This window comes from Myotis yumanensis, unplaced genomic scaffold (assembly GCF_028538775.1).
Source record: "Myotis yumanensis isolate MYYU_CA2020_CCGP unplaced genomic scaffold, mMyoYum1.0.hap1 SCAF_16, whole genome shotgun sequence".
NCBI classification, from domain to species: domain Eukaryota; kingdom Metazoa; phylum Chordata; class Mammalia; order Chiroptera; family Vespertilionidae; genus Myotis; species Myotis yumanensis.
In genome coordinates this window covers 8,440,582-8,458,390 of record NW_027223767.1, presented here as the reverse complement: position 1 = coordinate 8,458,390, position 17,809 = coordinate 8,440,582, and the positions used below count along the sequence as shown (strand labels likewise).

At 45.0% G+C, this 17,809-nt stretch overlaps 1 protein-coding gene across 1 annotated transcript in view; it reads left to right on the top strand.

Moving 5' to 3' along the window:
• Window positions 1-1,947: 1,947 nt before the first annotated feature.
• The window catches only part of MYOCD (myocardin), an 86,172-nt gene continuing 70,310 nt past the window's right edge, over window positions 1,948-17,809 (top strand). Inside the window, exon 1 of the mRNA XM_070393755.1 lies at window positions 1,948-2,277. Coding sequence (XP_070249856.1) covers window positions 2,223-2,277 — 55 coding nt within the window. The 5' untranslated portion in view covers window positions 1,948-2,222. The remainder of the gene's footprint in view (window positions 2,278-17,809) is intronic.

Sequence of the window (17,809 nt, the reverse complement as noted above, 5' to 3'; positions counted from 1 at the left end):
GGGTCACACACAGGGGCCTTCAAAGCGCAGGGGGAGGAAGGAGAGAGGTCGGAGCCATAGCGCAGGGTGAGAACTTGACCCACCGCTGCTGGCTTTGCAGGTGGAGGAAGGGGCCCTGGCTGGTGGGGCTCCGCTGGTTGAGCATCGAACAGAAGACACAGACGGACTCTAGAAGCTGGAAGGCAAGAAAATGACTTTCTCCTAGGTCAGCGGTTCTCAACCTGTGGATCGAGACCCCTTTGGCGGTTGAATGACCCTTTCACAGGGGTCGCCTAAGACCATCCTGCATATCAGATATTTACATTACGATTCATAACAGTAGCAACATTACAGTTATAAAGTAGCCACGAAAATAATTTTATGGTTGGATCACAACATGAGGAACTGTATTTAAAGGGCCAGAAGGTTGAGAACCACTGTCCTAGGTTCTCCCGAGGGACCCAGCCCTGCAAACACCTGGATTCCTGCCCGCTGGGACCCAGGTCCGACTTCTGACCTCCAAGCGGCAGAATAACAAACCCGCACTGTTTGGAGCCCCCGGGCCTGTGAGGGCAGGACTGAGAGCAGTGCACTCCGTATGGGGCTGTTGCCTCTGTACGGGCTGCAGGGCCAGGCGCGCTCCCAAGGGACATGGGTGGGCTTGTCTGCCTCCCCTGCCTTCCGACTCATCAGGGGCTGGTGTCTCTCTCTCCCAGAGACCTTGTTGATACAGAAGGCTGGTCAGAGGCAACGCGTGCACTCCAGAGTCAGGGAATTCGGGCAGAGGCCCAAACTCGGGGCAGTAAACGCTCTACCAGGAGTTGGCGTGGCATCAGGTCCCCATCTGTCACCAGCTGATCTGTTAGGGTCCCGGGGTCTCCTGAGACTTAGGCAGGCGCGAGTGTAACAGGTGGTACCTGGAGGCCCCGAGTGCACTAAGGTTGCAAATAAATTCAACCCAACTTTATGTACGTAGGTAGTCTGCGGGGTTTGGGGTGTGTTTTAGTGTGTTTTGTTTGTTTTTGTTTTGTTTTATTTTTCTGTGCCGCTTCTTGGGAGCAGGGTCTGTGTGTCATTTGTTGATGAGCCTGGAACACCTGGGGGTCTTTGGTGTGCAACGGATTGTGCCCTGAGGAGGGAGTCACTCCGAGGAGCCCTTGAGCTTTTCCATGCTCCCAACCCCAGCTCTGACGCGCCCCTGCGCCAGGTACCTTCCTTCCTGGGACCTCACCCTCCGAGCGCACAGAAGGGCGTTCAACTGGTGCGTCTCCCCGATGGCGAGCACCGTGTCCCGCGGAGTGAGCCGACGAAGGAGTCAGGTTTGTCCAGAAAGCGCAGGACCCCGAAAAAAGAAAGGCTTTTCATTTTCTCCGTGGACGTGCATCCAAGTCTGACCCTCGAGCTGCGAGATGTGTAAAGCCTGTGCCTGTGACCCTCAAAGGGGAGAGAATGTGGGGGCTTCAGTCTGTTGGGAGCCCTGCTTCTCTGCCAGTGGCCCCGCTTATGTGAGAAGCGCGGGGTGCAGCGAGTCCCGCAAGCGCGCGTCCCTCCCGGCTGGTTCCCGCTGCGCCCGCCTCCCAGGCGCAGCCCCAAAGCCCGGCTGCCGGAGAGCCCCCGCGGCCTCCCCCCCCCCCCCCCCCCCGCCCCAACCCCGGCCCAGGCCCTCTCCGTGGCCGTCCGTGAGCCCGGGCGCCCCGCAGCCCTCCCTCCTGTCCTCCCGGCCCCTTCCCTCTGCGCCTCGCCGGGGTGGGACCCGGGCCGCGCCTCCGTCCGCTGGGCCCGCTGCAAAGAGTTAAGAGCGGCTCCAGGGACGCCTCTGGCTGCTCCTAGTCCCTCGTCCCCGCTCGCCGCTCCTGATTGGCCGAGCTCCTGTCAGTAGTAAAAAAGTATCAGATAGCAAACGTGGGACCTTCATAAAGGCGTGGTGTGATACTCCTCGATCGCCGGCGGCCTATGACATCAGCCGAGAACGCCTGGGATGCCGCCGCTCCCGGCCAGACGCAGGAGGAGGAGGGTCCCGCCGCCTAGGAGTTAACAGCCCGCACAGCGAGGGGGAGCCACCAGTGCTCTGGGGACACTGGTTTCGGTCCCTGGCGGCCACTGTCCTCCGACCCAGGGGAGCTCCCGGAGAGCTGGATGAATTCTGGGTTGCTAGCTGCGCGCAGCTGGGCTCCCGGGAGCCGGTTCCTGGTGGAAAACAGGGGGCGTCTGGCCACGGGACCAGCGGCTCGCTGAGACTCAACATGACCCTCCTGGGGGCTGAGCACTCTTTGCTGATTAGGAGCAAGTTCAGATCAGGTAGGGCTGAGGCATCCAGCGTTCCTTCCTAAACTTTCCTCTCCTGCACTTCTCAGCTCGACACAGCTTTCCAGTACATGTCCCAGAGCCCGCGCGCGCGGCTGCTTCTACCTGGTCCCCTAAAAGCACGCTGGGAAGTGAAAATGTTACTCGACCTTGGGGGCCTTTAATGTCTTCCGTTTGAAGTACTTGGAGTTGCTGAGTGTGGTTTTTGTTTGTGAAAAGGCCAGTCTTTTCCTTTTATTTATTTTATTTTTCTCTGTATCTGTGAATAGAAACTTTGGCAGGATATCCAAGAGGAACAGGTTTGAAAATGATCAAACGAGGGATCTCGAGTTTGTGGCTGCATAACATGAGTTCTCATTGCTGAGAAGATGAACCTGATGCTGTGTATCAGATTACAGGGATCACTGAAAACGTAGCTAATCCAAACAAATGTATTTCCCAAAAAAGTCACTGGGGGGAAGTAAAAATAGCCAATTTGGAGCACAACAAGTATTTCAAATGACATCACTGTAGAGGGGAAAAAAAGTCCAGTGCCACAAATATTTTTTCCCAAACCATCCGATATTTATAAATGGAGAGTTTTTTCCCCCCAAATATCTGTGTTAGTGGCGCATGGAGAAACTTCTCACAGGACGCCGAGTCAAGGTGAGTGGGAGAGGTGGGAACTCTAAGCGCCGCTCACAAGGGTTGGTCCAGGCGCCCAGGGAAGGTATGAGTGTGGAACCAGGCACAGACACTTGCCTTCCTAAATTCTTCTCCATAGCTCTGTGTAGAATATTGGTTTTGTAAAAGCAGTAACAAGCCACTCAACAAATGGCAGAACTTTTACTTAGAAGATGAATTATTGTATGAGGACGCCGATGTGAACATTCTGTGGAGCAGGTGTCGGAAGGATGCTGGCCTGGTTCGCTAAGTTTTCCTTAGCCCTCTAAATAGGACCGCTCCGTGTATCACTTGGGATGGATATGTGAGCACGGAGAAGAGTGGATGCTGGAAAAACAGGGTTTTCTGTGGCTTCCTTGGAGATTCCTGGCTTTTAGGCATCTGTGGGGTCCACTGGAGATTTTCTTAGTTTCTGTGCTGTTGAAACGAGATGAAAACTCAGAGGAGCTTGGTCAACCAAAATGCTCAGTGCCAGGCTTAATGATATAAACTCATCTGCCAGCCGTGGGGTTCAGCGTGGTTACATCCTTCTTTTCCTTCCTTCCTTCTCATGGCGAGGTGAGGTGGTTGATGTGTTAATCCGCTAGAGACATTGGCACTGCTTTATAATTTGGTCAAAACCGCAAGGCAACACTGCCACCTTTCTGAAGAAAAGAGGATGCAGATTTGTTTTGCAAAAAGCTACATTCGTTTCAAATGCACCCTTGCCAGTTCCTGTGGGGGGCAGGGGAGGGGTCTCAAGGGTTTGGTGAGGTTCTGGAGAGAATAGCAAAAGCAGATTCCTCAGACTAACCCTTCCTTCCTAAAGTGCAGACCAGACGGAAGGCAATGTTTGCACGTCTCCTAATGCCTGCCTCGGTGGAGGCCTGGTGTCTCCCAGGTACCCCCTGGAGCGCCTGAGAACTCCAATTGCGGCCTCGTTTTTTCTCAAAGCTTGCACAGGCTTTTGAGTCCCAGGAAGGGTAGCTTTGGGAAACATGGTATCAAAGCAGACACGGGCATGCTTAATCCTCCACCTGTGATAAACAGGGTCGCTGGGGTCTGGACGGGGACGGAGTGGGTTGAACATCTGAGATGCAAGGGGTTGATAATCTGCAAGACGGAGGAGAAAAACGGGCAGAACGTAAAACTAAGTAAATGTCATGCTGAGGACGGTGACTATTCTCTCTGGACATAACGATGACTGTAGCTGAACCCCCGCAGAAGCCCGGCTGGCAGCGCGTTTACAAAAGGGCCTGCCTCTGCCTGAGAGAACTTGGTTTACTTTGTGGCTAACAACGGATTAGGAAGGCTTCTTCTCTGTTTTGATTTCTCTCCTTCTCCCTCTCTTTTCTTTTTCTCTTCTTTTCGTTCATGAGCTACTCAGAATGTAAACTCATAAAATTCTGACCGCTAATGTTTGCTTTGATAGTAGACCCTGTTGTTACGTATTTCATTAAAATTAGTTCAAAAAAAATAAATGAAACTGATCTGCTCTCTGATCGTAGAAGGCTCCCCGTATTCTAGGGCTTGTTTTAAGCGAGCAGGTAACCGCTTTGACTCTGAAGTTGACACGTGTGGCAACAGCATCCAGCCGGCTTCCTGGAAGCGATATTCGATATTCGAGTGACCTTGTTTTTCAGGACAAAATCATGCCACCGGAGTAGGCAGCTGTGAGAGTCTGCATGTATGAACATGCTTAATGATATAAACTCATCTTCTCTGAGAGGCACACAGTTTCGCGGTTGAGTGTGTGGGCCCAGAACCAAACTAGCTGGGATTTTTAGCGGGCGCCTTTACTTACTAGCGACCTAGCCTTGAACCTTAGATAAACTACAGGATTCCCTCTGCCTCGGTTTGCCTCATTTGAATAATGAGAACGATTGTAGGGTTGTTGTGATGATTAAATGTGATTATATAAGTAAACCACTAAGGAAAATGCCCGTCGCTTAGTAAACCTTCAAAAAATATTGTTCTATTATTAATGTTGTTCGGCTGCCGGATTCTATATTGGTCACTTCTCTCTGAGTCTTGGTTATTTAGTCTGTAAATGTCAAGGTTGGACTAGATGATTTCTCAGATGCCTTAGTAACATTTTATGGTTCTCTGAAAACACAGAAAGATCGGGAACAAGCAAAATTGTGATTGGGCTGTGTGGCACTGGGTACTTATGGTAAGCAGGCCTGCAATAAATAGCGTTAGTTTTAAACTAACTACATTTTTACTGTTTATAGTCTCACTCTTGTTTTGTCAATCAAGATACTGTAATCGGTATCACTGTCAACAATTTTCCTCAATGCCATGGTCCTCGTGTCAACAAAACACGAGGACTTATATGTATGTATGTACACACACACACACACACACACACACACCATGCACAAAGATCAAAAGGAGAGGGAGAGGGCCAGTAATGGATTTTGCTTCTAAAGAACTATTGTTTCACATTCATTTCTTTCTCTTTTTCTCCTTCTCCCATTCAAACAGCTCACACAAAGGCAGACTCGGGTGCCTGCATGAGCGTGCCTCTATCCCCCACAAACTTGGGGTTGTCAAATTTAGCAAATAAAAATACAGGTGCCCCATTAAATTTGAATTTCAGTTAGACAACGATTATTTTAGCGCACTGTGATATTGAGGGCATGCTTTTATCTGAAGTCCAAATTGAACGAGGCACTCTGTATGTTCCCTGGGAACCCTACCTACAATCTGAGCCGTGTTTCACCAACACTCTCTGCTGCCCCGTCCAATATCCTATCAAGCTCTGGAGATTCCGGTGCCAAAAGACCCTCCAAATGGCAAACCTTGAGTTTTCGGCACCAAAGCAGAGACTGAGACTCGGAATGAGGAGCTGGTGCCATGAGCTTGAGCTCTGGGTCCTGGGGGTGCACGTGGATTAGGGAGGAACGTGAGAACTTCCCTTCGGCTTTCTGGGAGGAGGAGGAGGAGGAGGAGGAGGAGGAGGAGGAGGAGGAGGAGAAGAAGCCAGCAGACAGGCTGCTCAGGTGCAGGGGCTCCGGGACTTGGGGCTGCAGCTGAAAGAAGCCAAGGAACATGCAGAGCAGGCGCTGGGGAAGCAGAGTGGCCTGAGCTCAGTGCTGCGCAGTGGAGCGCACCAGCTCCACATGCTTAACCGGCCTGACCGACCTGCAGAGTCCTCCGTTGCTGTTTGTCCTTCCAGGGAAAGCAAGGGACATCTCAGGACCCCACAGGCCATCCTCCCTGTGTTTCTCTGTCCTCCACCCTCCAGGTCACCTGGAAGGACTGCTTATTTCTGCTTTAAGCTACATCCTTAACATCTCTGAGACGGAATGTTTTCTGTTAAACTGAGGACGCTGCACTAAGAGGCTGGCCCCGAGGTTCTGACCCTATGGACAGTATTGAAGAAATTTCCACCATGATCTCAAGAGAAGTTCAGGCTCTGGCCCTACCTGCATTGTGAATTCATTGTATGACCCGGGACAAATATTTTAACCTAGTGCCGTATTATGGAAAAGGCACTCTTCTAGGTTAATTATTTGTCTGAGGCTATAAAACTATGTAAAGATATAGGTATAGATATGGGGGTATACATTTTTTTCTTTACCTCATTTAATTAACCTCTTTAGGCCTCATTTTTGTCAACTACAAAATAGAGGGTTTGGGCTGTTCATCCCTGGAGTTACTTCCCCTAATGTTTGGCATTTTTCCAAGTGAATGGCCCTAAGGATTTTTGTAAAGTTTTGTAGAGTGTAAGCCTTACAAACATATTACAGTGAGGTTTCTGCTATTGTATTCTCAGGGAAATTGACATGGATTTCTTAAATGGATGAATGAATAATTTACAACTACTATTTTCATAAGTAACACGGTGGTATTCAAGAAAATCACTTCAATTGTCTCACAGGTTCAGTCTTCTTTTCAAACTTTCATTGACAGATTTTGGGGGTGAAGCCTACTGAAGCACAAATACCTTAACTCGTCCCCAATTCCATTTTGCTATTGGAATGAGCAGTAGAATATTTCTAAAGCTTGGGAAAACTTGTTCCATCAAAATTTTTCAGGAATTTCTACTGGATGTAATCAGAATAGGAGGAAACTAAGAGCAAATTGTCACCATGGGCTTCCGCACAACGTGTTCATAGCTGAACTTCCCCTTTGCTGACAACCACTAATCCCCTTCTCAGCAATTGCATTGGTTTCCTATCTGTTCTGTAGTAAATGACTACAAACTTGGTGGTTTGGAGCAGCACAGCTGTGTTATGTCACGGTTATGGAGGTCGAGTCTGAAAAGGGCCTCGCTGGCCCAGGTGTGGACAGGGCTGCGTTCCTTCAGGTCTCTAAAGGAGAGTCTGCTTCCTGGTCTTTCTAGACTGCAGAGGCTGCCATGTCCTTTGGCTCATGGGCCCTTCCTCGTCTTCTAAATGTCTCTCTGACTTGACTCTTCTGCTCTGATTCCACTGGGCTCATTGAGGGCCATCTCCTGTTTTAAGGTCAGCTGATCAGTGACCCGAAACCCACCTGCAGCACTGATCCCCTACGCCACAGGTCACCGTCAGCACCGGCTGCTCTAACAAAACCCCACGGCCTGGTGGCAAAACAACAGAAGTGTGTTTCCTTGCAGTTCCGGAGGCTGGAAGTCCAAGACCTAGGTGGCAGCAGGCTTACTTCTGGTGAAAGCCCTCTGCCTGCTTGCAGGCCTCCTTCTTGCTGTGTCCTCACATGGCAGAGAGAGAGAGCAAGAGAGAATACTCTCTTCTCATAAGGAGACTAATCCCATCACAGCCCCCACCCCCCCCCCCACCCCCACCCCAGGACCTCATATAAACTAATCACGTCCCAGAGGCCCATCTCCAAATAGAGTGGAGTTAGGGCTTCAGCAGGAATGGAGGGGCAGGGGGCACAATGCAGCCCATAGGACCACAGAAGGTGACATATTCATGGGTCCTAGGGATTAAAACATGGGTATCTTTGAAGTGTGTGTGTGTGTGTGTGTGTGTGTGTGTGTGGCAGATGGGGGGAGGGGGAGACATTATTCTACCTATGACAGCAACTTCCAACGTGGCATTCCCGATTTCCACACCTCCACATGGCTCTGTCCTGCAGACTTTGTTCTGCAGAGCTTTTCTCACACTGTGATTAGCCATAGTCTCAGTGTTTCCTCCAGGGCCATCATAGACTAATTCCACCACGTCAACAGTTGTTTAGCAGGAAAGGTTTTAAAAGAGAGAGGCAGACTATACGCAATATTAAATTGTATTTTTTAACTTCAGAATTTCTTCAAAGCCTTAATAGATCTAATATGTACTATGAACTTCCAAAAGGCAGTGACTGCCCAGTGTGCTGTATTTTACTCCCATGGCAGCTCCTCAGGCAAGTTTGACTGGACAACCTCATTGTGGGAAATTCTGCTCCAAGCAGAGAAGCCCTCCGTTCCCAACATTATTTATTCAAAGAGGTTAATCTCTAGATGAATGCTGCTGGCAAGCTCTCCCCCTCACCCAGGTGAGGACTCGATGGTTTTCCTTCCTGGCTGCTTGTTTATAACTGGCTCACCCCTCACTCCTCCACGGTATTTTATTGGCGTCAGGACCAATACCCCGCCCCACAGATATCCATCGGAGGAGCCTACTCCCTGTCCCCAAGGAGCTCACAGCCAACCTGAAAATGCTGTATGAGAGTGATGTAGTCATTCATTCATTCATTCATTCATTCAACACATTTCTCTCGTGGTTCCCTTGTAGTGGAGACTGCGCTTGGAGCTGAGGGTACAACTTGGGAGCAGAAAAGACACGTTCCTTGTCCTCACCTGGAATATCAGAGCTGACTCTAGGACCCTGAGCATGTTTCCTACAAACTGCCTTCAGAGGCCCACGCTGGAACACAGCGAGCTGGACCTTAAAAGATCAGTGCATTTTAGGTCTGAGATTTAAAATCTTTTTTAAAAGCCAAAGGAGCCTTCAGGGTCTGACTCAGGACACCTGCTTGAGGTCACTACTGTCGCCTCAGGTCCAACAGGGTTGGATTTACTGCTATACCAGGTGGTCTTCCCTCACCACCTTCATTACTCTGCCCGAGCCCTGACCTCCCCCCAAGTTTCCCTGTCTTGTTTTTACCCGTAGCTCTTGTCATTACTGGGCACACTAGACATTTTACTTGGTTATTTGTTTGTTATTTGTCCCTGAGGGTGGGAATTTTGCTTTGTTCGTTAGTTTTTACTTTATTTCCCAGCACACAGACAGTGATTGGCAGAGAGAAGGCACCATTTAATATGTGTTGAATTAATACATTTTATTCTGTGCCTATAGAATATTCATAAAAGAGATGAGTGAATATAAATGCAAAATCCAGAAGAGTAGTTACCAGTAGAGTGGGAGAGGCAGATGAGAGACGGGTGTGCCAGAGGCAAGAAGAGGGTTCTTGGTGGCACTTGTGGCCAGGCAGTGGCTCCCTGCATGCTTAGTCTTAGGCAAATCAATTACACGATGTTCACTTATGGGCCAGTGACAATACTGTGACAGTGCAGGGTGGACCAGGAATTCTGATTAATCGAATGTTGTGTACCCGGGGTACATTACAAAAGTGTCTTAAGACCAGAAAGTGTGGCGCTCGCCTTTTATCTGCTGCAGTGCATGACACACAGGCAAAGGAGCCTTCAGGGTCTGACTCAGGACACCTGCTTGAGGTCACTACTGTCGCCAGCAGGTTTTGTCAAGTTGGATAAAGCAAACGGAATGGATTCCAGCCTGGTGGGGTTACACTGGAAATAGCAGAAGTGCATGGCAGAAGCAGAAGTGCTTGAGCCCAGAGCTAGAGGTTTCCATACTTCAGAAAGCCAAGCCGGAGCGGGAGAGAGCTGCGGGAGCCTCAAGTGCACATTCATCTCCCTTCTTCCCACCCTCTCGGCAAGAGCTCCCCCGTCCCCCAGCAGATGGTGACCAGCCCTTTACCTTGCATCTCTGTCCAGCTCAGGGGGGTGGAGCCCACAAGTGTATTGGACAGGCACCTGCCTCCTCAGTCTCATCCCTCACCTCCCGTAGACAGACCAACCGTGAGACCTCAGCACACCCACTCTGACTCCGTGACCTTGGGGAGGCCAACTCCGCTGTGTTGCCATACTGACAACGTAGTCTGTGCCGCTTCGGGGAAGACCTTCATGAAATTACTGGGGGGTTTCTTTTATGGAAAGGAGTCCCGTTCCCTTTGGGGAAAGGGATTATTTCAGTGGCTTGTGAATTGTGCAAGAGAGAAGCACAGAGGAGTTAAAAGGTTTGGATGGACATAAATAGAATTTCAAAAACAACAAAAACCATTAGCCAAGTAATAGTTTTGCAGCCTTAGAATTTTAGTGCTTCCATTTTCAGCTTTATTAAGCTGGTCGTGATTGCTTGTTTTTTTTAGTCAGTAATTTGCACTAATTTCTATTTTGAGGTCATCCAGAATAGCTAGTAAGTCAGCATTCCTTAACCAGACTTCGATCATTATTCTTAGATAAAGTACCAGGGTATCCAAATTCTCTTAAAATAAAATGTATTGTTTATTCTCTGAAATTGAGAATAAATAAGGGTCATTCCTGACTTTTATTGTCTCAGGGCCCAGCGAGGTGCCCTCCAAGCCACTAAGAAAACAAACTTCTTTTCTCCTGTGGGTTGAGGGGAGATAAGTCCTCCCATTCCTTACAGACACCATTGGAGTGCTTCTCTCATCATCTCAGTCACTCCAGTTGATGTTGGCTGCAGTCAGGCTGCTTAGATCATTAGGAAAACAATAGATTCTAGCAATAGAAACAGTGAATAAAGCCACTGTAAAACTGTAAAATGTATTTATTGGGTTCCCTCGTGTATGGCACTTAGGCATCACTTGGTACGTGTGGCAATGTGAGTGAATACACAACCTCTCAAATACTTAGTATGTCTTGCTTAGCACTTCTGGTCTGGCACCCCAATTTGAACTACTGTGTAAGCCAGCTCCCCTCCTCGGGTCTTTTTTCACTCAGCCTCTTACGTGGTACAAAAATATCATCAGGTTTTTTTCTCTGACAATATAGTCAAGTAGCCCCAGGGCGAAATGACTGGAAAATACACCATAAGCTGTTCTGACTTTCCTGTTTCCAGAAACACTCTCCCTTCAGGAAGTCATTCAACTTTGTTCTCCTCGACACTGGTCCAGCTGGTTTCTCAACCTGAAGTCAAGTTCCTCCTGGAATTTTTCGTACTCAAGCTGCAGACAGGGCAGTATAAAGCTCCAAAACAGAACGAATCCAGAAAATGCTACTCAACTTTACTAGAACAATAATAATCTCCTCAATGGTTTAAATATCTCTGCTATTTTGTAGAGATATTTGTCCAGATGCATAAAGATTTTTACAAAGTTATCTCCTAGTGTATGCATAAATTTACAATCAGCCTTTTTATCAGTCAGTATAAAATCCTAAGCAGTTTTTCCAGCTGCTACATAGCAGCATAATTCTTGTTTCAAAAACTATATTAAAGTTCACCAAGTGTGTGTATAATAAATTACTAAACCTGTATACAGCCCACTTGTATTGGAAAATTTAGCCCATTATAATTTTTATGTTATAAGTAACACTAACATGAAAATGTTTTTGCACATGACCTTTTTCTTCCACTGGATTGTTTTTATCGGATGCTCTTTGTTTAGAGTAAGCATCCAAGTGTGGGGATAATGAATGTGAGTCTTTATGATCCATTATGATAATAGTGTTTCTGGAGTACTTACAATGGACAAAGCTTAACCATAATTCTGTTTCCATGGGCAGTGAACACTTGTCCCAACAATAGAACTTACTAATGAATATTTATGCGTTTCTACCTTTAGTTTTTGCATTATAAACTATGATGCAGTGAAAATCCTTGGACAGACAAGTGCTTATTTAGATCAGATGCTCTGAATTTCTTGGCTGTGGGTGAGGCTCATTTAAAATTCCATAGAGACTGTCAAATTGTATCCTCGAAGCCTTTGCCCATGTGCTGGCCAACAGGATATTTACAAACACTTGGCCAATACTTGATGTTATCAATATTTTAAAATTTGATAATCTGATGTTTTTTTTTTTAAAAAAAATGGTATCTTGCTCTTTTAATTTGCATTTTCTTGAATGTTAATGAGTTGAGTATATTTCATGGGCTTATTGATTATGTTTCCCCCTTGAATTATATTTCTCTTAGGTTGTGTACTTTTAATCTTATCATTTATAGAACTCCTTTAAGTAACGTTGGCATTCTCATTTCAAGTATTTTCTTTTAATCTGTTTGTCTTTTAATTATTTTGATGATTTTTTCCCATATAACATTTTAAATTTTTTAAGTGACCAAATATGCCAATTTTCATTTCTACTCTACCCTTGGTGAAATACTTGGGAAGGTTTGCCCCACTCCAAGGTTATATAATTATCCTCTGATTTCTTCTCATATTTTATAGATTTCCTTAGCCCTTTAATCCATATGGAATTTATTTTAAGATATATTATAAAATTGCTAAATTCATTTATTTCCAAATGGATAGTAAATTTTCTCTACAAACTTACATCATATATTTTATTGCTTATATGAACAGGTACCATTATTATTAAAGATTAATAATTAATTAGACATTAGATTCATACATACACACATACATCTATAAATATGAATATACACACACAATTCTGACCCACTCATAATATTTGTCTGCTTTACTCCTAATACTAATGACTAGATATTTATTTTATTTTTCAGCTTTATTGAGGTCTGATTAACAAATAAAGCTGCAGTATATTTAAAGCGTACAACATGATGAGTAGGCAGACAGTGTGAAAGGATTCCCCATCATCAAGGTAACTAACACACCCTTCACTTCACATGTTCACTTTTTGCGGGGAGGACGACAACGCAAGTTCCAGTATCTTAGCAAATTTTAATTATGCGAAAAGGTGTTATCAATTGTAGTATCCATGTTAGATATTAGATCCTCAGACCTTATTCATCCTATAATTGAAAGCTTGCACCCTTTATCAACCTCTCTCTATTTCCCCTACCCTCCAGGCTTGGGCAACCACTGTCCTACTCTGTTAATAGAAACAGGGTGGGACAAAAGTAAGTTTACAGTTGTTTGAATGGGAATAATACAGTAATTAATAAATTAGAATACAAGGATAACCTATGTTTCATGTACTCACAACTGTAAGCCTACTTTTGCCCACCCTGTATTTCTGGAATAGCTATGTTTAGTGTTAATGATAATTTTTAAAAAAATAATTTAAATATTATTATAAAATATCATATTACTTTTAAATTAACAACTAACCTCTCATGATTATTTCTTAGGATGTGTTGCTCTTTCTTTTTTATCCCAGGCTGCATTTGAGTGATGAGTGTAATGGTTATCGTTATAGAATTTACACTGTATTCACTAAGTGATTTATACATATTATCACTTATTTTCTCCCTTTCAAAAAAACTTTTGAGAAAGGAAATTTTACTACCTTCATCCTACAGAGAGGGGCTGTGGTCCAGCTCAGGTCTTTATGGATTTCTAAGTGAGCCCCAGGCCTTGACAGGGACCCTTGCGAGGTTGCCAGTGGCTATAATAATCAGCACAGGCTCGTGGCTGTTCTTGTCGCTCTACTGAGAGGCCCGAATCCCATAACCTTATCACTGAAAATACCGTTCTGTCCAAAAGTAAAGCCAAGGGGGAAAGCTCTCCCCAGAGGAAACAGAGTTTGGGGATCAGACAGCTAGTGGAACAGTCTGCTGAATTATCCTTTCTTTATTTTTAAATAAATTTTAAATTACAGTTGACCTACAATGTTACATTAGTATCAGGTGCACAACCCAGTGATTAGACATAAATGTAACTTGTGAAGTGATTACCCTTATACATCTATTACCCATCTAATACCATATATAGTTATTATAATATTATTGACTATATTCCCTATGCTTTTCTTTATATCTCCATGAATATTCTATAACTACCAATTTGTACTTCTTAATCCTTTCACCCATCCCCCAAGCCTCCTCCCAACTGGCAACCATCAAAATGTTTCTGTATCTGTGAGACTGCATCTGTCCTGCCTGTTCATTTATTTTGCTTTTTAGATTCCACATGTAAGTGAAATCACATGGCATTTGTCTTGCTCTGTCTGACACCCTTCACTCAGCACAATGCCGCCGGGTCCATCCATGTTGTTGCAGATGGCAAGATTTCATTCCTCTTTATGGCTGAGTCAAATTCCATTGTATATGTGCAGCACTTCTTCTTTATATTCACCTATTGATGTACACCTAGGTTGCTTCTATGTCTTGTTATTGTAAATAATGCTGCAGGGAACATAGGGATGTATATGTCTTTTCAATTTAGTGTTTTGGGTTTCTTTGGATAAATACCCAGAAAAATTGCTGGGTCCTTCTTTGTCTCTCATGATAGCCTTTGTTTTAAAGTGTATTTTGCCTGGTAGGAATATTGCTACCCCAGCTTTTTTTGTTTATTTGTTTCCATTTTCATGAAGTACCTTTCTCCATCCTTTACTTTCAGTCTGTGTGTATCTTTCAATCTGAAGTGAGTCTCTCGTGGACAGCATATGTAAGGATCTTGTTTTGTTATTCATTCAGCCATTCAGTCTTTTGATTGAAGCATTTAATCCATTTGCAAGTAAAGGATTCTTGCCATTTTATTGTTCAATTTTTTATCTTCTTTTCTTCTTCTTAAGGAAGACACTTTAACATTTCTTGCAATACTGGCTTGCTAGTGATGAATTCCCTTAGGTTATTTTTATCTGGGAATCTCTGTATCTGTCCTTTAATTCTAAATGATAGTTTTGCTGGGTAGAATATTTTGGTAGATCCTTGCTTTTCAAAACTTTGAATATTTCATGTCAGTCCCTTCTAACCTGCAAAGTTTCTGTTGAGAAATCAGCTGGCAGTCTTATGGGAGCTCCCTTGTAGGTAACTAACTGCTTTTCCCTTGCTGCTTTTAAGACTCTCTCTTTGTCTTTAAACTTTGGCATTTTAATTATGATGTGTCTTGGTATGGGCCTCTTTGAGTTCATCTTCTTTGGGACTCTCTGCATTTCTTGGACTTGAATCTCTATTTTCTTCACCAGGTTAGGGAAGTTTTTTGTTACTACTTTTTCACATAGGTTTTCAATTCCTTGCTGTCCCTCTTCTCCTTTTGGCACCCCCCATAATGAGAATGTTGTATGTTTAAAGTTGTCCCAGAGCCTCCTTAAACTATCCTCGTTGTTCTTTTTAGATACTATTTTCTTTTTTGCTGTTCTATTGGATGTTTTCTGTGTCCTTATCTTCCAAATCTCTGATATGATCCTCTGCTTCATCTACTCCACTATTGATTCCTTATAATGTATTCTTCATTTCAGTTATTGTATTCTTCATTTCTGACTGGTTCTTTTTTATGTTTTCTAGTTCCATTTTTATGTTTCCTATTTCTTTGCTGAAATTCTCAGTAAGTTAATCTACTATTCCACTAAGTTCATTGAGCATCCTTATAACCAATGTTTTGAACTCTGCATCTGGTAAACTGCTTATCTCTATTTTGTTTAGTTCTTTTTCTGTAGTTTTGTTTTGTTCTTTAATTTGGGACATGTTTCTTTGTCTCTTCATCTTGGCTGCTTCTCTGTGTTTATTTCTCTGTATTAGGTAGCGCTGCTATATCTCCCAGGCTTAGTAGAGTGGCCAGATGGTGTAGGAATCCTGTAAGCCTCTTTGGCACAGCCTCCCTGTCACCCAATCTGAGTGCTCCAGGTATGCCCCTCCCCACCTATGGGCTGTGTGTATCCTCTTGTTGTAGTTGAGCCTTGATTGCTGTTGGTACTTCAAAGGAAGGAATTTGTCCCCAGGTCTATTGGCTGCAAGGACTGATTGAAATCATTATGGAGGATCAGCTATGCACTGGGCAACCCCACAGACCAGAACTGGCTTCAGTGGGACTATGGTGCCTGCTTGAGTGTGTCAGTTGTGAAGGTGATTGAGTGGGTACTGCAGTGTGGTCTAAAGCTGTCTACTGCGTGAGGTGGCTCTGGGACCTTCTTAGCGGTACAGGCCAAGGTCAGCCACTGCCTGTGCCTGGGGCTACCTGGCATGAACTACAAAGCAGTCTGCAGATGGCTGCTACTTGTGCTGGGCTTGGAGGTACCCAGAAGAAGCCAAGCTTTGAACTGAGGCTGGCTGCCACTTGTACCAGGCCTGGAGCAACTTAGCAAGAAGTATGGGACATGCTGAGGTCAAGTGCTGCTTGTTTGAGAGATTTTAGGAAAGTCTGCAGCATTAGCTAAGACGGGACATTTGTATGAAAAGCCACTGGAAGTGGCTTGGATGGACCAGCAAGGTGGGTGGGGTCAGATCTCAGGGAATCACCAAGATGAGGTGAACAGTGAAAGCCAGGTTGATGGAGACTCAGATTTGGCACCCGCCTGCCAGCTCTGTGGGGGAGGGCTCTGCCAACATTTCTGTCTGTGAGAAAGCTGCCCCTCTAGCTCTCACCATGATGCCAAAAAATTCTATTCCTCCCCTTATGTCCCTGGTGCCTTTAACACATTTTATTTTTATGGTACATGAAACTTTTCCCACCAAAATAAATAAGGCATATTGGTTACTTTGCTCTTATTTTCACACCAACTCTGAGATGGCAAAGCTGGTTATGCATATGAGGAAACTGAAGGTCAGGGACATTTGTCCAAGGTCACCTAGTAGATTTAGAACCAGAATTCTGCTCTCTGGGCCCCCAGAACCAAATTTATTACATGTTTCCTCTGAGGGATGTATATTCACATAATCGCAACTGGTGCAAAAATAAGCCTATGTCCAGCTTTGAAACCAGGGACCCTCTCACAAAACGGTCTCTCTGCTTAAAGCTCTCTTTGCATGTAGTAGCCATCTGCACTGACTTCAACACTGAAGGAACTGTATCAGAAGGAGAAGTGAAAATGCATCCAATTCACACAGTATTGGCTGGGAAAGGAGAGCAGAATGAGGCCTGGACATTGCAAAGCAATCCTTGCTTAATGGAGCACCAGCCCCTGCATGGGGTTCTGGTCTTAACATATGGATTAGAGCCTGACACCAGGACTGTCCCAGAAATAGACACCATTCTTAAGTGTTATGTTTGGTTGCTTCAAAGCCTGTAAAACACAGTACAGCCAAGATTATCTTCTAACATTTCAAAAAAATTTTAGTATATGTACATTAACTATTTTCCCAAAATTTAAAAAACTGTAAAAGTATATTAATGAAAGGTATATATAGTATTTTCATATGTATATTCACACACACATATATACATATATATGTGTATATATATATATTATATATATGTGTTTATATGTACAATAGTAGTATATATTAACTAGAGGCCTGGTGCACAAAATTCATGCACGAGTGGGGTCCCTAGGCCTGGCCAGTGATCAGGGCCGATCAGGGCTTTCCTTCTGGCTGCTGGCCGGGGCCTTACTGCCGGCTGCCAGCTGCCAGCCAGGGCTTGCCAGACAGGGGGAGGGACCAGCCGGGGGATGTTGACTGTGGGAGCACACTGACCACCAGGGGGCAGCTCCTGCATTGAGCATCTGCCCCCTGGTGGTCAGTGTGCATCATAGCGACTGGTCATTCTAGTTGTTCTGGGCATTCCAGCATTCTGGACGCTAGGCTTTTATATATAGATAGATGGCAATACAATAGTAGAATATATAAGTGTGAGTGTATAATGTATCATAAATACACATATATATGCCTACTGTATCTCTCTACATATATGCCATCCTATATAATAAAAGGCTAATATGCAAATAGACTGAACAATGGAACAACCGGAACAACTGAACAACTGGTCACTATGACGTGCGCTGACCACCAGGGCCGTGTGTGAAACATGGCGGTGATGACCCATTCGCACT